Source organism: Euprymna scolopes, chromosome 2 (genome assembly GCF_053919585.1).
Source record: "Euprymna scolopes isolate OS-2025 chromosome 2, ASM5391958v1, whole genome shotgun sequence".
Lineage (NCBI taxonomy): Eukaryota > Metazoa > Mollusca > Cephalopoda > Sepiida > Sepiolidae > Euprymna > Euprymna scolopes.
In genome coordinates, this window is record NC_136483.1 from 163,693,215 (window position 1) to 163,716,724 (window position 23,510).

General features: G+C 33.8%; 1 protein-coding gene across 1 annotated transcript in view; it reads right to left on the reverse strand.

The window, feature by feature from the left end:
• Window positions 1-23,510, reverse strand: part of LOC145298400 (atrial natriuretic peptide receptor 1-like) — a 186,640-nt gene that overhangs the window by 143,335 nt on the left and 19,795 nt on the right. The window contains exons 3-6 of the mRNA XM_080144315.1: window positions 21,764-21,967; window positions 18,021-18,167; window positions 12,808-13,028; window positions 7,084-7,197 (exon numbers count right to left, since the gene is read on the reverse strand). Coding sequence (XP_080000441.1) covers window positions 7,084-7,197; window positions 12,808-13,028; window positions 18,021-18,167; window positions 21,764-21,967 — 686 coding nt within the window. The remainder of the gene's footprint in view (window positions 1-7,083; window positions 7,198-12,807; window positions 13,029-18,020; window positions 18,168-21,763; window positions 21,968-23,510) is intronic.

A 23,510-nucleotide genomic window follows, 5' to 3' on the forward strand; every position in this document is an offset into this window, starting at 1 on the left:
ATGTTTTGGGTGGGAATCATCGAGAATAAGTTGGTTAGGCCATGCCGAGTGCCAGGGGGTGTAAAGCTTACCAGCAATGCGTACACAGCCTTTTTGGATAATCATTTGTCGACATGACTAGATGACCTACCATTGTCACGTCGCTTTCAGATTATTTTTATACATAGCAAGGTACCATCCCATTCTGCTTGTGGCGACTGCAGCCTTCCTTGAATCTATGGGATTCGTTGGGGAAAATTTCATGACCTGACCACCGTGTTCTCCAGACCTTAACCGATTTGAATATATCTGGTTAATATTAAAAAGAGGAGTTTATGAGGGAGGAGAACAATTTACTTAAAAGGATACCTTGTGAAGAAACATAGTTGATGTTGCTAGAGCCATAACTCGATTTAAGATTTAACAATTAACTTACTCGGGGGAAAAAAGGTTGTTTTAACTTATTTTAAAAAATGGTGGATATGTCAATAAATAATTAATTTATATGACGCTTATACCAAGGATATGCTTTTGTTTATTATTCTTTGACAGAAAAATATAATAAACAGTTAAGTTCGAAAGATAAGACATTGTATTTTTGCCCTAAAACAACATTTTAAGAGACCTGCAATAAAGCGATGGACAGTGGAAATTCCTCGATAAAGAATAAAATATCATAACTTTGTGAATATCCCATGAATTTGAAAAAAAAACTTGGAAATAACTATATATATATAATTAAACCTATATATATATATATATATATATATATATATATATATATATGCGTGTGTGTGTGTGTGTGTGTGTGTGTGTGTGTGTGTGTGTGTGTTCTGAAAGTGTAAATTCATTTTCATTGAGTTTAATTAATCGTGGCAATTTGGAAAAAAAATTATTGAAAATATTCATTAATATATATATATTTCTTTATAATTAAACCTATATATATATATATATATATATACATATATATATTAAACCTATATATATATATATATATATATATATATATATATATAGGTTTAATATATATATATATTTTAATATATATATAGGTTTAATATATATATATTTTAATATATATATATATAGGTTTTAATATATATATATTTTAATATATATATATATATATATATATATATTAAAATATTAAACCTATATATATATAGGTTTAATTATAAAGAAATATATATATTAATGAATATTTTCACACACACACACACACACATATATATTATATATATATATATATATATATATATATATATATATATATATATATATATATATACATACATATATAATATTTCGGCTTATAAGGCGACCGTCAGATACAACGAGGTACAAAATTGGTGTAAATTTTAATAAATTTATCATATCTCGATTGTATAAGACGACTGCTAAATCACGAAACCATGTTTGCTTTGCCTATGCTAGAGATTGCAACACCCGGGATCTTGTGAAATATTGTTTTTTTTTAAAGATTATATATATATATATATATATATATATATATATATATATATATATATATATACAATGTTTATATATATTATATACACTGCTGATCAAAAATTTAAGACCACTTAAAAATCTTTACAAAGAAACCTTTTTTTAAGGATAGATTTAAAACTCTTCCGACTTAAGGTTACTAATACTATAATCTAAAACGTTATGGAAACAAAAAGGTACATTCCAAATTTTTTTTTTATTTGCATTTTTATTAAATTAGGCTTTTTACGCATGATCAAAATTATATGACCAAGGTTATACATTGTTGGATTTATGATGATTCTAATGTTTTTAAGTCAGTTAGAGATTAGCAATCACTGCGTAAAGGTGTTACCATGCCTAAAGCAAGAAAACTAACCGAAGTTGACCGCTCTCGAATTTTAGGATTTCATAAGCAAAGTTTGTCACAGCGAGCGATAGCAGCTAAGGTAAATCGCAGTAAAACTGTTATTTGAAACTTTCTAAAGAACACTGAGAATTATGGAAAAAGCAAAATCCTTTGGTAGCTCCCCCCCCCCAAAAAAAATAAAATCCTCCTGCATTGAGTAGGAGAATCAGACGGGTTGTTATGAATGACAGAGGGCTTTATTCTAGTCAAATTAAGGCAGTTGCAGATGCTGATTGCAGTCCAATAACCATCAGACGACACTTACAACAAAAAGGCATGGTAAATAAAAAGCGTAAACAAATTCCTTGATTGCTTCCACGTCACAAAGTGGGCCACTTAAGATTTGGTCGTGAATACCAAACTTGGGACGTTGAGAAGTGGAAGAAAATTCTGTTTTCTGATGAGAATAAATTCCATTTAGATGGCCCTGATAGCTTCCAGCGATATTGGCATGACAAAAATATGCCCCTTGAAATTTTTTCCACACGTCATAATGGTGGAGGGTCCGTAATTGTATGGGCTGCCTTTTCTTACAGAGGGACGATGAAGCTCTAGGTGGTGCAGGGTCGTCAGACAGCAGCTGGTTATGTTAGCATGCTACAAAAAGCATCTTTGATGATGGCGGGTCATCGTTTGTGTGAGGATGGATGGTTATTCCAACCGGATAATGCAGCAATCTACACTGTAAGATGGACCTTGAGCTTTCTACAAGAAAATGGAGTCCATCTCTTGGAACATTCTGCATGTTCACTGAACTTGACCCAATTGAAAATGTTTGGGGATGGATGACCAAAGAGGTTAATCGAAATGGCAAACAATATTCAACAAAAAATGAACTTTGTGAAGCCATCTCCAAAAACTGGAGCAGGATCCCCGCACTTTAATGGAAACCCTTATTTCTAGCATGCCCCAAAGAACTTTTGAAGTCATCAAAAACAGTGGAGGTAGAACTCATTATTAAGTTTGATTGTTGAATGTTTTCATACACTTTTCATACATTTTTTGTACAATTTAATAGAATTTTTTGTCTCTGGTCTTATAATTTTGATCATGTGTAAAAAGCCTAATTTAATAAAAATGTAAATTAAAAAAATAAATCTTTGGAATGTAGCTTTTTGTGTCCATAAGCTTTTAGATTATAGTATTGGTAACCTTAAGTCGGAAGAGTTTAAAATCTATCCTTAAAAAAATTGGGTTTTTTTTTAAAGATTTTTAAGTGATCTTAAATTTTTGATCAGCAGTGTATATATGATATATAATATATACATATCATATATATCAATAATATGTATATAATATATATATGATATATAATATATATATGATATATATATATATATATATATATATATATATAATACATATATGATACTAGACTACCAGTGCCCCGTTGGGTCAGGATGTTATATTAGCTATGGAATTCATGTATGAGCGTGACACTTGTGACGTAAAGAAAATAGTTTTTTGACATAACAGAAATATTTCTATGAAAGTATATTAAAATGAAAAATCATGGACGGATAACTCAAACATGAAAAATAAAAATCCTCCCTATTCGTGTAAAGTTACTTTTTTTTTCGAATAATCGCTCAAAAATCGAAAATTAACCATGATTTTCCTACAAATTGAACGCCGACGAAAGTCATTTAGCAGTAAAAACGCAGATGCACTTACCGATGATAAATATAAGAATGAAAAACCCATATTGGAATCCTTCAACCAAGTTATAGAAACTTAAAATCTAAAAAAAAATAATTAATAAAACCTGAAGCAAAAAGATAAAACTTAAATAAATAAAATAAAATAAAACTAATATTGAAACAGATTAGTAAATGTGTCAACAAATTCACCGTTCTCACACAGCTATTTTATATCTAGAAATGTAAACAAAAAATAAAAAAGAAGGAAGGAAGGAAGGAAAAGGGACGGATAGAGAGTAGTAGTAGTAGTAGTAGTAGTAGTAGTAGTAGTAGTAGTCTTGGATTTACTACAATTGTTCTTATGTTTGTCAACGGGTTAAAGTTGTAATATATGTTTGTAAACGGGTTAAAGTTGTAATAAAATAGCGACAGTATAGTTGTCATAAAGAATAGTTGCAAAACACCCCAAGAAGCGATTTGTGTTTATTTGTTTGCGTTATTATGGGTTAATGTTGATGCGCACATGCGCTAACGGATATCGTAAACCGGAAAGTGGGTTACATCACTCGTTACAAGGTTATTTGAGTTTTATAATTATATAGAGATATTCTATATAGTCGCCACTATTGTCAACGCACTTATGCCAGTGATGTATGATAGCTGTGCATGGGCGTCCGGGACGCGCTTTATCATACGGAGATCGTTCCCAAAGTAAATCCTCTTTTTCTTTTTTAACTCGAAACGTCGGAGAGATACAAAGACAGAAGTGGTACTATTAAAATGAGTGTCCTTTTGTTTTTCAGAATTTATTTTTCTACATAGCCACCACAATTCTCAATACACTTTAACTAAGAATTAAATGACGCATCTCTGCTTCCGACGTACGTCGATGACAATTATTACTTTCTTAGAGTCTGAAGCCGTCAATATCTGCAACAGAGAGATGAACCTTTCAGATCATGAATGCATAAGTTCAGTGATCATAAGAATGCAATTTGTAATCACCTATGATCGATTGGGGTGGAATAAAATTAGGGGGCAACAATATGTTTGATATAAAAATAAATAGTTTTTATATTATTTTGTCTGGCAAATAATTTACTACACATTTACCAAAATAAAAGATAAATGCATGGATTAATGTTTATAAACGTTATTTTCTTAGGTTCATAAAATCGTGAGTTTTCTTAGGACAGTGATCCCTTCTGCCGAAATATCTGGTGGAGAGGGTATCAGATACTTCTTTTTGGGGGTGATTACATTTACATGTTTTTATCCGTTCTTTTATTTTTGAAATTGTTGTGGGGGTATCAACGTTACCCATGATGAAAATGACTAGTATAGCAGGCGTGTTTCAAACGGAACTTCATGTCAACCCAGGCAACGTCGGGTACCCATCCTAGTATATATATATATATATATATATATATATATAGAGAGAGAGAGAGAGAGACAGAGAGAGACAGAGAGAGACAGAGAGAGAGAGGGGGGGGAGAGGGAGAGAGAAAGAAAGAGAGAGACGGAGAGAAGAGAAATAGAATATGAAAGAGAGAAAGAGAGAGATCACTAAAAGTATTTACAGTTAAAGGGAGAAATTTCAAAAGATGATGGCCTTGACCGTAAAAGTATGGAGTTTGTATCAATTTTTTTTTTTTTTTTTTTTTTTTTTTCTAAATTTTAACTTTATTAGATGCTGGGGATATCACCTCGGACGCATTAATAGTGGTTGAAATAAAAGCCCACATCTATTCATTACTCTGATGTTTTCTAAAATTCACAAGAACCAACCTTCTCATCATCAATTATGACATTTGGCATATGACTCTTGTGCGTTTTCTATAAGATATTTACAGTTCGCGAGTAGTTCCTATACATTTTAAACCTTTCTTTTTTAAATACCTCCTCTGTGTTAGGTTTTTTTTCTCTAATTTTATTATATCTATTTGCTCCGTATAATTAATAGTTTTGCGTATATCTTTTTACAAGGAAGCTACCACTTACTAAAGCCTGAAGGCCACTCGAGGATAAAGTTTAATGAGTATACGGTCATCATTTAGACAATTAAGAATCATAAGTGACGGAAATTGGATAGAATTTGAGCATTCAAGGGGACGGCTCAACATGAACATATTTAGATTGGACTTGAAGACGACCATGTTGTGATCCAATAGAAAATAGGTCAGCGGAACAGAGTTACAGGGGTAGCCAGTTCTAGGAAATGAGCTTTATTAGTGGAAATTGCGTTTAGGTTTAATCATAGATAAGGAGTGTGAAGAATTGTTGAAAGTGGTTTTAGTTAGATGAGTGATTTTTGTGAAAGTTTGACTGGGGGGGTCATAGATTGAAGCTCAGTCGAGCACTTACGATGAAAATAACGATAGAGCAGAGACGGGCTCGCAAAGTATCTTCTGTGGGATTAGAAAATAATTGAACGAAAAGATAAATAAAATACATTAAATAGTTTACGATGACGATGCGGGTTTCAAATCACGGTGCGTATACTGAGATCATGCACACCGCGGAAAATGTAAACTAATACAGCGGTTCAAAACGCAAGCGTACAAAAATAATAAACAAATCATATATATGAAGAAGGCCGAAGAGAAATTCGGTCTAAACGTAATATAACTATCAACGTTGATGAGAATATTAATCTTCAAAAAGAAATAACTGATCATACTTGAAGATTCGCACAATAAACACTTATCTCGTATTATTTGGATTCTTCGGACTACTGTTCAACGTTTCGATCGATGTAACATCCCATCCTTCGAATGGAGTCGTGGTATAATGGATAAAATACTTAGTAAAATTTAGTTGTAAGTTGCAAGATATAACATACGCTCGAACATAAACCTCCTTCTTCTCGGTTGATCTGTAATTGAAGATTTCTCTGGAAGAAAACACCAACTCAAAGTTATATTTTTATGTAACTTTATTTCACGAGTCGTTATTTTCCGAAGCTGAAAGACGTTGTAAGTTCTAGATGATGTTAAAGTTGCGTTCCTCACAGCTTCCAAACACGGAGACGATATCTTCCGTGCTAATCTACCCAATACCTTCATTGTTTATGTTCTAACATTCAATGCTATCATTCCCGATCCAGCTATACCATAAACATTTTATCTGTAAAAATACCTTTTTCGTCTCGATAACATTCTTTCCGTTATTCAAATATTCCTATTTGCTATCATAATATTCCAATTAACCAAGCACTGATCACGCCACTCGGCATTTCCCGGAGAACCAATAACGTAACACAGTACGGACGATACTCAAAATACAATCGGGATTCACTAAGAACGTCTACCTATTCATGGCTGACAGAACGAGAATATTTTACCCCGGTGTATTAAATGAAATGGTCCAATTTGGAATTCTGTGCAGATTCCCGAGTTTGACAAAAAGATTCTCGAGTTCGACAAGATATATCTGAAGAAGATCGAAGGTTACATCGACCGAAAATTTGTGAGAATAACATCCAAGATGAGAACAGTAGTCCGAGTAATCCAAATAAATTATCACTCCTCATCTCAAAATTCAGAAACAAAATATTTATCTTACGCTTAATCCCAAATCGATGGCTTCCGTGCTGTTCCAAGGCGCTTCGGTCAACTTTTGTGGAACCAATTCGAGGAATCCTTCAAGTTGTTTTGTGTTTATTGATGCCAGCGTCACCTAAAAATAAAAAAAAAGATGCCATCTCGCCATATCATTGAAATAAGTAAAATGGTGTCCTTATATTATCAATCAATTCCTATAATTTAATATTGGAACGGTTAATCGAAAATGGAATTGGGAATCGGAAAAATGGAACTTTTGAAGGTATTGGAATCGAAAAAATGTGTGCCTATTTTCCGATGCCAAAAATGATTCCTTTAATATTTTATTTTATTAGATTTGTTTTGTACTGTCAATAAAATAATATTTCTCGATTTTAAACTAACAGTAAAACTAAAATCTATAAATTACTCCCATAAGTGTGTTTTTACGTTCGAGAAAACATATACACATTTTACATATGTTTTACGGTAATCAGGAAAAATAACAACTTTATGGTTAACTATTAGGTATATGCAAAAATAATGTCGTTTTTTTTTTTTTTTTTTTGCTTAAAGTTGAACGTCAAAAACCGATATTATTTTTTGACTAACCTAATGTTTAGAGATTTACAAAGAATTGGAATCGGTAATTGTATCGAAATCGGGAATTTAAACTGGAATCGGCAATTATATCGGAATCGGGAAAATGTTGGAATCGTCCCATAACTAGTGTAATTCTGCAAAAATCAAATTAAAAATCATTATTGATATCTAAATTTTCCTACGAAATTGGTTGTTTTGTTTTAAGGCACAACAATCATTTTACAGTTATTTAATGCCGAATTCAGTAATTATAGAAAAGTTTATATATATATATATATATATATATATATATATATATATATATATATATATATATAGTTAGTTAGTTAGAAAAATATATATGGTAATAAAGCTACACAGAATATTCCGCGTTTCATCCACACTAGGATTCGTCAGGCTTATGCGAAGGGTTGTTGTAGTCTCGCGTTTTTATAAAAGCATATTCTATTGAATTTTTAGTTAGCCAATCAGCTTCATAGTTTCTCACGCTCCTTTCCTAATCAGCCAATGGGCAGGCACTTACAGAACAAAGGCCCAGTTGACCTTATGTTGAACCGTTCTTTTGTTTGTGCTTTTTCAGCAGGGAGTGTAGATATCTAGTGTGTGTTGACCTTTTTTAAACCTATATGTAGTTAAATGTGTTTTTTAGTATTATGTTAGTTTAATACACACACACACACGGATATATATATGCGATAATTTATGTATACGTATGTTTTATTCTATTTTCTATTGTTATTGTAATTTAAAAATTATTTTGTATCGCTATCCCAGAGTAAAATTTATCCTGTGAACACAGTTGTTCGCTATTTCTCTCCTAGAGTTTTATAGATGTTGGGGTTCTTTAAAGTATAGGATAGCAAATTTTTCATGAAGGCATAATCTACATGGATCGTCTAGATCTCTACATGTGTTTGCTTTTCTTACTATTTTCCATTCGACTACTGGCCAACGTCCGCTTTCTTTGAGTTTCCAGTATTAGTTTGCTAGTGTTGTTTTCATTCGGTGTTTTTTTTTATTCTTGAATGTACTTTTGTGGTCATAATATTGGGTTTTGAAATCTAACGACGTCATACCTACGTAATATTTCTTGTTATTCGGGTTTTCTTTCGCAATTATTGTGGCTTGGTAAACTATGCTTGTCGTTAGACATTTATTTTGAAGTGGGTAAAGTGCGCGTGATCTACAGTTGCATTTATTTTGTTCATTATTAGTATTTTTATTTTTATTTCTACTATGGGTGTCGTTGTCCGGGCTTGGTTTATTATTATTATTATTATTTTTTTTTTTTTTTTTTTTTTTTTTACTAGTTACATATGTGTTTTTAGTGTTATTTTTATTTTTGTCGTGATATTCACCTTTTTCACTGTTTATTTTGTTGTTTTCATTGCTTTTATTTAATATTTTGTTGTTATGTGCTTTAATTATCATCTCTAAATTTTCGCAGCCGCTATATGATAACTTTAGGTTATTTTTATTGAAAATTTTGTGTAAGGGATTGGTTACGGGGAATAAGATCTAGAAATTTCTTGCCAAGTTTTATTTTAAACATTTGATTGTATGGCGCCATATACCAGATTATATTTCTTTTTCTTCTATTTTTAATTTTATTTTTATTGGTGTTTTGCTGCTTATATTTGATATCGATATTTTTGTATCCATTATTTTTAGGACTGTTTCGTAGATATTGATTGACGTGTTAAATACATTTTCACGCTTTAGTTATTGTTGAGTCTACTTAGATCGAGTTAGGAATCTGTTTTATAATTGATGGTTGGTGAATGGATTTTGGGTTTACGTATATTGGATTAGCATTATCTTTTAAGTAGGGTTCATATGTTTTTTTATATAAATTTAACATGACGTCAAGGAAGTTTGTCTACTTTTAGGCCTAAATTTTTCATTTCCTTGGGTATGCTTTTCTTAAATTTATCCACCTTGATTTTGTTGGAGTCTTTTATTATAGCTAGTCCATCATCTCTATATAGGCCGATATCCGTAGTATCAAATATGCTAGTAAGGGTATATAGAATGAATAATCCCATAAGATCTGATGCCTTTGCAGAATCCAGCGAACCCATCACCAAATCGAAAGAATTTGTCATTTTAGTTTTTATCCATCGCTTATTGTTATTTACTAAAACTGATTTCTTACATTTTTTTAATAATGTGGATTTCTTCCGAGAATATATCAGTGTATGCCTCGGCGAACTCCAGGGAAATGTTGAAAAGTTCTTCGGATATCGAGGGATAGAAGTCTATTATGTCGAACTGTATAAACGTACATTTATTTTTGTTTTCTATATTTTTAAATCAAGTGATTGCTTCGGCAGTATTTGCCCACTGGTTTAATTCTATGCCTTGTTTGATTTGTTTGTTTACTCCAGAAAGTATTGCTTTGCTAATTCTACCTATTTCTGGTTTAGTTGGGTTTATCAAGCGGGTGCTGGGATTATTATTGAAGTCTCAACTTTGGTCTTTGAGCAAAATGTATGCTTCTCTAAGTTTCAATTTGCCAACTTTATCGCTAATTTTTAATTTATCGGTAATTTGTTTACTTTCAGCATTTATTATATCTATGTAGTCGCATTCGTTTGTATCCAATTTTTTGTAGTTTTTTGTAATGGTTTCTGTGATTAATTGGTTATATTCTTGTTTATCTATTTTATAAAAATTTATAGTTTTATCTCCTTTTACAAAGATTTTATTAGAGTTGTTTATGTTTCTAACGATTTTGTGTAGTTTCCGTTGGAAATTGTTAGGTTAATTATGGAATTCTAAATTTGTAATTACGTTTAGAAGGTCATTTTCAAAGTTTATCAAAAGGTCTACTGCTTTTGCATTTTTTAGGGGTTTTAAACCCCTAAAAATGCAAAAGCATAGGATTATTTTTGTTTATATTTTCATTTTTAAGGAAGAAATTTGCTCACCATCGCATTCGGCGTATTAGTTCATCTGTTTTTTTTAATTAATTTAATAATATACTATGCTTGCTAGGTGTGGGGATGTTTTTTTAGCGATGTTTCAAAATTAACCTTTCCATATCTATTTTCCTGTGTGGTGAAATAAATTCTTTTGAGAGTGCTTAACTGGAGCTAAGTATGACTTCTTCATTTAATCGCATAAATTAATATACGAAAGTATAAAATTAGCGTAAACTAATTATTTACTTCAACATTGCTCAATACATAGGTAGAGCTAGGTAGTAAGTTAGAAAAATATATATGGCAATTAAGCTACACAGAATAGTCCGCGTTCCATCCACACTAGGGTTCGTCAGGCTTATATGTAGTCTCGCGTTTTTATATACGCATATTCTTTGAATTTTTAGTTAGCCAATCAGCTTCCTAGGGTTCAACATAAGGTCAACTGGGCTTTTGTTCTGTAAGTGGCTGATTGGGAACGGAGCGGTGAAAACTAAATACTAACATAATAGCATTTAATACAAACACTAGTAGAGAGAAAATCCTACATGATCTTTCAGTAGCGATGGGCAATACACGCTACGTTTTTTATGGCCCTTAATCCAGTTATCGGGGCCCTGCGATAACGAGAGAGTAGAGTAAGCTAGGTAAATATGTAATTTGCGCATTGAATGCAGCATTGGAATTACAAATTAAATATTTGGAGCAAATGGAGAATAGTAGAAACAATAAAAAATAAAGGATGTCAAAATTAAGTACACAAAAGAACATTTGATTATATGGGTAACGACCGAATCGGGAATTACTGAGCTTTGGCTTGGAAAGAGAGTTGTTACTTTGGTGACAAAGTTTACTTTGGGGAGAGATTTGGGTTCTTTGGAGACGAGACGGTACAGTGCATGTTTAGAGATGTAAGAGCTAGCGAAGAGAGCTTGGCATCACCGCGTGGTATTGAAAACCGAAATAAATCTGGATTAAAAGAAATTGTTGTTGTGTTGATTTGCATGCTATCCCATATTGGAAGGTCTTTTATTCCAGCGTCTACAGGACGATGAGGAATTAACAGCAAGAAGCAATGGCAACGAAGAAACCCGGCTAAATGTGTGTCGCTTTATCTGTGTGCTATGCATGCCTAAGGTTTTATTTGTGTCATCGAACGTGTATGTGATTGAAGATAGTAGTCCGTTAAGATTAGCATGTTTGAAGCGAACTGTCTCGTGTACTGTTTATTGCTTGTGTTAAAAAGCTGTCACCTTAACTTTGAATGTTTAGTGTTGAGCTGTTCTTATTCATTATACATACATGCATAAAGGTGCATGTATAGTTTGCTATAAAACATATGTTGTTTAAACACATACAACTCATCGTTGTCTTTTACTTGAGGGTAACCACTTATGAAGTCACGAAAGCTACTCAAGGATAAGAGTAAATGAATTAAGGTGGTAGTGTAGTAATCGTTAGTGGTGTAAATTTGGTAGAATTTGATTATTTATGAGACGGTTCAACAAGAACTTGTTTACATTGGATTTGAAGGCTATCGTATTGTAGTCGGTCGGTAAGCAGACCATGGAACATTGTTCCACATGCGGGCAGTTCTAGGAAAGAAACTTTGTTCATGGAATCTGCGTTTATATTTAAGCACAGATAAAGATTGGGGGAAATTGTTTATAGTGATTGTAGCTAGTTGAGTGTTTTTGTGAAATCTTAGCAAGAGGGACCATAAATTGGAGTTCAGTTGCCATGAAAATAACGATAGAGCAGAAACAGGTCCGCAACGTCCCTTCTGTAGGAAAGAGATTCTTGGAAAGAGAAAAGGGCATCCCCCACTAGATTTCGAAGTATATAACATGTGCGTTTATTAACTCTCTCTCTCTCTCTCTCTCTCTCTCTCTCTCTCTCTCTCTCAGTGACTATGAAGTGTGTACATTATATATACACGTATAAAACGTGCATTGATATTGTATATAACCAGGGTGTAAAATCAATTTGTGTTTGCTAATCTATTACGTCAATTCCACCCCGCCCTCTGAAACCTTAAAATACCCCTGGTTGAGAACAATTAGATTATTTTATTGCTAATCGGGAACGCCGAGAGGATAGCCAAGCATTTTCTCTGGGCTAGAATGCGCTTTACCCAGTGCGATAGCTTTTGAAAAAAAAAAAACAACCTGATCTTGGGTCTGACCTTCCCTAAAAGGGGAGTCAAATAACATACTTACATCAAACACAACTTGAAACGCTTGTTTGGCTGTCTCGTCATCCGTATCGTTACCATACCAAAGCGGCATACTTTCTTCTTTGCGGTCCGTTGGGTCCGTGTAGAAGGCTTTCGGGAACGAATACAGGGCAAGGAAGACGAAGTTCCCGTTGCACATGCCCATACTGTAAGCACGAAGCATGATTTTACGGAGTTGGGCGCGTGCCGTGCATAACATGATAACTGAAAAAAAAAAAACAATTACTGTAATACCTTGAGATATTTTTTACATGAAAGTCACCACTTATCAAGGCCTAAAGGCCATGCGAAGGTTAATGAATATAAGGTAGTAGTATAGTAATCATTAATGATGTAAATTGGGTAGAATTTGTATTATTTAAGGGAACGACCCAACAAGAATTTTTTTACATTGGACTTGAAAGCTACCATACTGTAATCGTCCGGGAAGCCGGCCAATGGAACAGTGTTCAACATACGGACAGTTCTAGGAAATAATCTTTGTTCATGGAATCTCCGTTTATATTTATGCACAGAGAGTGGGGCAAATTATTGATAATTTTTACAACCAGACGAATGTTTCTCGTGAATGTTTGGCGAGGGGGAGCAAAGATTTGAGCTCAGACGAGCACTTGCCATGAAAATAACGATTAAACAGAGACAGGCTCGCAACGTCTCTTCTGTGGGATAGAGGTTGCAGGGAAGAGAAAAGGACATTACCACGACTTGAGATATGATATTAATTCGTTTTATGACTGCTGACGTATCTAGAAAAAAAATCGTATATCAAAATAATTATTCCCATTTGAGTTAAAATAAATAGAATTAATCTGTTCCAAGGGTAAGAAATTTACTCAAATTAAGTTCAAATTAAGCTCAAATTACACCCAACAATCACAAACGAAAGATAAATACAACAGTAATGACACTGAAAATGATATATAATAGTCAATAGTTGTTGTTAATAAAAACAATAAAAAATAAAATTGTACTAATCGCCTAGGCAGGTGCTAGCGTACGAGATGCATGCAAGGAGGCGGGAGGGAGGGAGAAAATCAAGCTTACCGCGCACGTAAATATGATATGGTAACTAAAAAGGGGCAAGAATATAGACATTTATAGACGTTGAATGAACTTACTTAATGCTTAATATTTAAGTCTTAATGTAACACAAATGATGGATCAAAAAAACGCCAACTTACTATGGAGATAGGGATGAGCGGTTACGAAGGTGAGGTAGGAGGAGATAAGGAGAAAGCATTGAGACAGTATATCCTAGTCCACGACACACATATACACACGCGCACGCACACACAAACATACACACATACACACTATTTTCTTGCTTCGCGTTATGTATTAAGGGGGTTATTTTTTTTTAAATATTTTGGCGTCATACGAGTTTGGAAATCGTATTTCAAAACAATCGTCGTATCATAGGGCGTAAATATAGATACAGTGCATCGTCGTATTTAAGAAATAATATTATAGTGCATTCGTATCTGAAGGCATTGCTGTATCTCAAACAGTAGAAAAAAAAGGGATCTTCTTTTAACTAGCATTCATCTGAGGAGTGTCGTTAAGATTTTACCCAAACTCTAAAAGATTGAACTCTATAAGCCATGCTTATAGGTAAATGCCTCCATATGGGAAAGTTACTAGATCAACAGTTTATATGCTGCACAATGGATACCATAGTTTTCCATCGAACATGTTTTTTTTTTTTGTTTTTAGTTTTATTTATATTATACCAATTTAATCGCGAGAGGGGTTCCGACGAACGCTAACAAGCAAATGGCTCTAATAGTTTACACGCTTTCTTTTCCCCGCTTCGTTTGGATTCGTTTTCCTCTTCACTTCTAAAAGCAAGTTAGTTTTCATATGAATGTGTGAACTTAAACTCATTTTCTTCCTTCGCTATTAAATAACATTTAAATACAATTTATATTAAATGTTGGTGCTGTTCTTGGCAATATTCAAACACGCTATCGTCGTCTAAAATGGTTGTATAAAGGGCAAAGATCACGCCACAATATCAAATAAGCTATTTTGTCACTATAACTTAAAGGTTTCTGTGACAGGAGTCAAATTTATAATGGCCCATCTGGATGAGGAACTGGGAAGACGTTTTGTCACATTAAAATTTCTTTTTGTTCATATTTAAATTCTTGCATAATAAAGATGTTTTTTTTCACAATACATATAAATGTATACATAAACAACATGTTCATATTACATTTACATTTCTAAATAAGTAAAATTGTTTGTTAGCATTACATTTAAATCTCTGCATAAGCAAGATGCTTGTAAATTTCTGCATGTTAGTATGTTGCTAGAACAAGCCACGTAAATACTTTTCTGTCACAGTTATTGCGTGTATATGATTGCGCGTGCATAATTAATTTTTTGCATAAACATATACTTAATATATAAACTACTTTCGTCAGATTTTCGAAAACAGACCCAAATAGCATGTTTGTTCACAAAACAACCTTTGCTTCTGAAAATTTTCATTTGTTATTGTTGTACCATGTCATTGGTAATATAATAGCGCACAAATTATTTTTTTTTATTAAAACATTTTAAAATAACCACATACAAATAAAATAATCAACGTGAATAATTCGTTTTAATTTGAGAATATATAATAAGAAGTGCTATCTTAATTTAAAGATGTACAAACATATAAAATCATGACTAAAATGATTTCACCGCATCGTGGGAAATACTAGGTAGGTACAGACAGTTTCTATATAAAGCAAAGATGTATTGTGTGTGTCTGTCTGCCATCGCAATAATTTTCTTATGAGTGATCCCTAAGAAAACCAATGACGTATTTATACTCGGTTCCTGCGAATATTTTAGCTTCGCTTTAAATGATTAAAAGTGTTTTTGTCTATTATAATTTTTTTTTTTAATCTCGGTTTTACTATTTGTATACGATAAATAAAGGAACGAGAAATCAAGGCACAACAAAGGCACGATAAAATAGCTCCTTGCTGATTGTATATTCATGTAATATTAATACGCGGTAAATTACATAACGACAAAGTCACGACAAATGGTTTTCTGCTTATTCTCTATTCGTGGACTATTTATGCACAGCAAATTATGGCAGGAAAAATAAAGGTACAACAAATTAAGGCACGAGAAATGACTTCTGCTGATTCTCTATTCGTGTAATATTCATGCGCGGCAAATTGAGGCACGACAAATTATGGCACGACAAATAAAGGCACGGCAAATGGCTCCTGCTAGTTGTCTATTCGTGAAATATTTATGCGCAGCATATTAAGGCCCGACAAATTAAGGCATAACAAATATATGCACGAAAAATGGTTCCTGCTGATTCTTTATTTGTGTAATATCTACACGCGGTAAATTATGACAGTAAATTAAGGCACGACAAATAAATGCACGACAAATGACTCCTACTGATTCTCTATTCATGTAATATTTATGCTCGGCAAATTGAGGCACGACAAAGTAAGGTACAACAAATTAATTCACGACAAGTGGCTCCTGCTTATTCTCAATTTGTGAAATATTTAGGTGCAGCAAATTAAGGCACAGCAAATTAAGACACCACGAATAAATGCGCGACAAATTGCTCCCGCTGATTGTTTTTTATTCGTGAAATGATTATGCGCGGTAAATTAAGGCACAACAAACTAAGGCAAAACAAATAAAGGTACGACAAATAAAGGCACGACAAATGGCTTATGCTGATTCTCTATTCGTGTAATATTAATGTGCTGCAAATTAAGGCACGATAAATTAAAGCACTACAAATAAATGCACGACGAATGGCTCCTGCTGATACTCTTTTAGTGTAATATTTATCTGCGGCAAGTTAAGGCACAGCAGAGTAAGGCACGACAAATGGCTTTTGTTAATTTTTTTAAATTAAAAATCTTAGTAAAAAATAAAGCAAGTTTTTGTTTCAGACTTATACTCAGAATGTATAAAATAATACGAATTAAACATAAAAGAGAAAGTGTTCCTTCAGCTAAAAGAAAAAAAAATTATAGCTAATATTTGTTTGTTTTGTTTTTGTAATTGAAAAAAAATGTATAGTAAATATTTACCTAAAGTGAGAATGAAAAGTATATCAACGAATTATTTGATTCCCATAAATCTCAGCTTTAGTTTAGTTTAAAACCAAAACTTGTTTGATTTTTTTTTTTTTTTTTTTTTTTTTTTTTTTTTTTTTTTTAGCGAACAATTAGCATCCCAGTTCGTCTAATTTAAAATCGGTTGCTTCTTGTTCTTAATGGTATAAGAATCCCAGGTTGGTCGAATGACGTAACTAAATATCACACAAATAGAGAATCGTCAGGAGCCATTTGTCGTACCTTGTCGTTCCTTAATTTGTCGTACATAAATAATAAAATCCAGGGAAAATACTATTATTTATTTTCACTAAAACATGTACGAACTTCTGTTTACAAGCACAAATCAGGACTGCGTTATTTATTAATCCAGGTTAAAATTATTGCCAAATTGAGATTCTTAGCATACAATCGGATGAACTTGGTATTTCTTATGCCTTTTTATTGGTGTATAAATTGAGGGTCGAGAATAGATGCTTGATTTAAAATTAGATGATAATGGTGTTCGTCTTTCGCTTACGAAGATGAACTTTGTGACAGTTGTCTTATGGGTTCAGGGATGGCTCGATCTGATGAAGTATATCCAGCATTTAGGGCACTTGCGGGATGATTCTGTAGCAGATATGCTGAATGTAGTCTTTTTTAAAAAAAACACGCCACACCTCTCGCGTTCTTCAATGAGTGCAGATGAGGCAATCGTGACCACTTTGTGACTTGCCCGTGTTTTAGGCTTAGTTTTTCCCACGAGTTATAATACAAACCGAACTATTTAAAGGACATCTTCAAACTATCCTTGAACCGTTTCTGATGTTATCTTACGGCTCTTTTGCCTTTGGTGAGCTAAACGTAAAGGAGCTGTTTTGAGGGGGTCTTGAATGCACATAACCTGCGATATATATGACTTGCCCAACGAAACTGACATCATGGTGTGTGCTGATGGGATGCTTGGCCGGATTAAAACCTTCGTGTCTGGTATTTTATTTTAACAATTTTCATCAATCTATGAAGGCGGATCATTTGGAAATGGTTCAGTCTCTTGGCATGTCTGGCATATACGTCCCTGCCTTGTATAGTTCCAGTTTACCCTTAAAATTTAGATACTTACTTCGTGAATCCCGGCTGAGTTTTTTCAGATGAAAATCCATGATGGAGTCTGTAAGTGTCTCTTCTATGAACATAATATCTTCTGTTACAGTCAGGTTGTTCTCTTCGAATTGTTTACGGACACCGCCACCAGCAAAGGAACAAAAACCTGCAACAGAGAGACGTACGTAGATTAAAAAAAAAAAGAAGACATTTGAATTAGTCACTGTTGTTCACATGAATTTTGCTAGCATTTCTGCAACATTTCGGCTACTTCATTCTTTGAGATTCTTCAGCAATTTCAAACTGAACTCTTTATTTAATCCACTGCGAACATAATCGATAAAAAACAGTCCACTTTTACAAGATTTTAACAACATGTAAAACACTTCCTACTGCAGCAAGGGGATAGCGGTGGCTAAGAGGTTAACGACACAGATTGCTAACCTAGGTGAACCAAGTTCAAAAGAAAAACTTTCACTTTGGATATTGGCAATATTCACATGGTCCCTTCCGTAAGTAACCGATTTCTTTCCAGAAAGAATTCTAACTGGAAAGATGCTGTGGAAACAAATGCCAACAATAATCATCTAGTTCATTCAAAATGAATAAATGGTGCTCAATACCAACAACTGCGGCAATAGTAGACATGAAACAAGTTTAACGCAAGTGGTGAGTAAGTTCACCCCCACCATCGAGCGGGTATACATATAATTGAGTACGGACCCCTTGACATTCTCTAGCAACTTCTATGGCAGGCACGGTTAACGGTGGACCTTCTTAAACATAAGCTGCCGGTCGTCTGAGGCACCCCTATCAGAGAATGTCGACGCGTCCGTTCTCAGCTATTTGTGTATACCTCCGTACGCCATTTCATTGAAGAATTGTTTAATAGTGCGAAGCAATCTATAGATTGTCAGAATAAATCCAAGTCGACATTTGGCTAGTATGAAAACTGGCAACTCAGCGATGTACCACCGGAAATATGTAAAGCCCACAAAATTACATAGATTTCCATACTTTGACGAAATTCCTATAATTCGAAGACATAACAAACCAGTTTCTTATCATTTATTGACGCTTCCTCGCCTCCTCATTTTATTTCTATGAACAGAAAGATTAAAGTTCTTAATTCTTTAGATGAGGACTGAATGTTTATATTACTTGTAATGATTGGACTATTGTTCTCATCTTGAGTGTTATTTGGGCAACGGATTGGCCTTCGACCTTCCTCGTGAATGTTGGTTGTTGTTTGGAAAAGAAAGAGAAAAGTCACTAGCTCCGTATATATTTTCGTATTTTTTTACTTAGTTTCTATTTTATGGTTATTGTTTCTTATTTGTAAAAACATTGTTGTCCAAAGGGTATGCAACTCTAATAAAGATTGACATGGGATTATCTCCCTTCCATCGCCGAAATTTTAAGGGTATACAATGTTTGTTTTTCTACAATTAGAGGCTCCCACCTGCTACTAATTTCTAGGCTTGGTCTGCTTAGTAAATTTTCTTTTTTTTAACATATGTGATACCTACTTGAATCGTCTGGCCCTCCACCTTGCACCCCTGTAAATTATTTTGACCTCTTTCCACTCAAAGAATACGAAAATATCCACGAAGTCAGTAACTTTTCTCTTTTCTTTCCAAACAGCACCCAACATGCCTGAGGACAGCCAAAGGCCTATCCGACCGAAACGTTGCACAAATAACACTTAAGATGAGAACAATAGTCGGTTCAATATAAATAATATAAATAGAAAGATTATTACACTACCTGTAATACCGATTCTTGCACGTGCCTATGACAATAGGATACCTTCAGGTCAAATAGCAGACAGAGTTAAAACCCAAATACTTTAAATCTATAAACAATGCTGACATTATGAAATCTACCTTTACTAGTGGGTCAATGATTATCAAAGCCCCGGGACCACTCGAGGATAAAGGTCAAGGATATTGCTGATTGGACCATGAACGCCATCATTCGGTCACTGGAAACAATCGGTGGAATAGGCTTAAGATTTATTGGGGGATTTTTTATCAAAGAGAGTATCTCATCAAGTGCTTGTTTAAATTAGACTTGAAGACGACCGTGCTGATTGGACCGGGAAGCAGTTTCGTTGTATTTAATTCAACAAATGTGACGTTCTATGTAAGAAATTTTACCTGTTGAAGTTCCATTTCGTTTTTGGTACATAGATAGAGAGAAAAGAAAGTTATATCAGAATTGGTAATTGTATCGGAATCGGGAAAAAAAATTGGAATCGTCCCATCACTGATTTATTTATTTCATTTTCAGGTACAAAACATAACGCCAGGTGTGGGTTTGATGAAAATGTTTCTGTGGAACGAACTGGATTTGTTTTTCAGTCTGTATCGTTAATCACTTAGCAATGAAGTATTCCTGAAGTAATGCAATGAAAACGTTGATCAACTATTTGTATAATCAAACTGAAATTTTTCATGGTGGCTATTATTATCACAGAGAATCCGATCAGTGCATCTAATTTGGAAAAATCGGAAGTTCAAATTCTGTACAAATTTCTACCTTGACAAACGTTTCAATGCCAAAAAGCCGAAGTCATATAAAATGTGAGCCTTCATGGGCTACATTATGGGCCACATAGCTAACCTCTACCATGTCAGAAAGGTTATTGCTAAAACTGTGGCTTTCACCTTTGCTGTGACCTTGACCAGCAGTCTTGAGCTAGACCATGGCTGATATGTTTACCAAGTTTGGTAACAATTAAACACGCGATGTGGACGCTATTTTGTACACAAACATAGTAATACAGAAATTCGAAATGAAAATGTCAAGGTACGCCAAAAACACTTGGAGCATTCAAATTACGTTAAAATTTGTATTATTTGGAGTATTCGAACTATTGTTCTCGTCTGGAGTATTATTCGCACAATGTTTCGGCCGGTTTAACCTCCGACTTTCCTTGGGTGTATCTTGTAAAACTGGAGCATCATTCTATTGAACTTGGGAATACAAATTATCAACAAAAAAAAAAACAGAAATATATCAAATACGTAAAATGTGAAAAAAGGAAATTTCCGAAAACAAATAATTTTTTTTTCAATGTTAGTGATCTCAATACATATAGCAATATATTAATCTTTTAGGTCAATCAACTAATGCTACTGGTATTATGTAGTTCAGTACTAACAGACAGGTAGCCGGATTATCGACCACTAAAGAGCACACACCTCGCAAGATCTGAATGAAACAACCGAGACCTGAGAAAGATGGATGAACCTAGTTGTTGGGTCAACGGCGATCTACCTCAGTTAATTGAAGTTCTGATAGTCAGCATGTTGTATCTTTGGAAAAGCGCTTAATTCCTTAGGTTTCCCTTTGCTAGCAGATTACGCAGTTAAAATATGCAATCGTTAACAGCATTGTAAGGAATATCTTTGCGTTGCCTCAATGTGAAGACAGAGGTGACCTCATCAGACAAGAAGAATAGAGAGGAAAAGGGAGAGGGAAACAAGAAGGATATGAAGGGGAAGAGAAGGAGAATAAGAAGAAAGAAAAGAAAAAAGCGAGAAAGAGAAAAACAAGAATTTTGTGCGCGATATTTTTCTCTTATTCTTGGCAAAAAAAAAAGACCGAAAATATCGGTAATGGTCACAATGTTATTAGTATCCTCACACTGGCAAAAAAAAAAAGACCGAAAATATCGGTAATGGTCACAATGTTATTAGTATCCTCACACTGTCCTTGGATAATTCGACAAAACAGATTGAAATGGGTCTTACTCACCTGAAGTCCCACTGTACATACCAGCTCTTTTCCACTTAAAGATACGGAAAAATTGTACCAGAAACATCCCCACCTTGTTAAATGGTCCCATGGTTCGGATCAATGTGTTGAATACGGACTTGTCGGCGAGGGTTGGGTCTGTAGCTACCCACGTAATGTGGGGTAAGTTCCAAAAAGCAGTTAAATAGCCGACAGGAATGTTTACTGTAATAAAGAAAAGAGCAGAAACAGTAAATTGCAATATATATATATATATATATATATATATATATATATATATATATATATATATATATATATATATATATATATATATATATATATATAAAGTGATGGTTGTGAAGTTCCAACGAGAGAAAAAAATGTATATTTAAAAGAGTGTAGCCATCAACAATTGTGGTTTTTTTAAAAGGTTTAAAATAAAAATATGATGAAAACCTTTTAAAAAACCCACAATTGTTGATGGCTACACTCTTATATATATATATATATATATATATATATATATATATATATATATATATATATATATATATATATATATATAAGAAAAGCTTCATAAATAACAAATAAGCATTTAAAGTTCAACTCCGTTATTATGAAATAAATATATAAATAGGGCTCAATACATAGCAGATAGACTTTAAGTATACAATGGTACATATCGGGGATTCTACGTAAATAGCGATGAAGTTAGCTCATGTGGATTTTCTCATCGTCCTTCTCAGCCTTTTCCTTCACCTGCCAACTTTTCTTTGATCATGTAATGATGACCTTAATCTGCTAACAGAATCGTTCCCAAACACGAATAACGTAAAATTGACGCCGGAGGCAGCAGGTCAAACGGTAAACAAAGCAGAGTCGAGCTATGACGAAAGACGTCACGTTTTCGAGCTGAGAGGAAAAGGTTTTCAAATGAGTCTTTTCATGGAAGTTCTGCGAATGGAACACTGCCAATAATGTAGAAATAATCTGTGGAATGTTATTAGGTTGGTGCAAAAACAATATTGATTTCTGAATTAATTCATTGTTCTATCGAATCGGGTTATTTGTTCTCGATCTCTTCATTCATTTTATCAGGCTTTTTCACAGCATGAACAAAATTCAAATCCGCACGATTTTCTTGTTTCAGTTCAAACTAGGCCGAAAATCTGCAGAGACAGCTCTTGATAACAATGATGCGTTTGGCTCAGAAACCACTAACGGACATGTGGCACAATGGTGGTTCAAGAAAATTCGCAATGGTGACGAGAGCCTCGGAGATGAAGACGGTCGTGACCAGCCGATTGCTGTTGATAACGAATATTTGAAAGCCAAGCCTTAATTTAAGCCAATCCTCGCAAAATCACACAGGGAGTTGTTGTTGAACTCGAGGTCGACCACTGAACATTTAAAATAAATAGAGAAATCAAAAAAGTTAGATCAATGCGTGAATTAAACGATAATAAAAAAAATCGTCGTTTTGGGGTGTCTCCTACGCTCCTTCTGTGCAACAAAAACGACCCATTTCTCGAGCGGATTATGACGTGTGATGAGGAGTGGATCCTCTACGACAACTGGCGACGTTCGGCACAGTAGTTGGATGGCGGAGAAGCTCCACAACACTTTCCGAAGCTGAAATTGCACAAACAGTTGATCAACTGGTCCTGCAGAAGGTGAACGAATTGGGCTACGAGACTACCTCATCCGTCATATTCACCGGACCTCTCGCCCATCAATTATCACTTTTTCAAGCATCTCGACAACT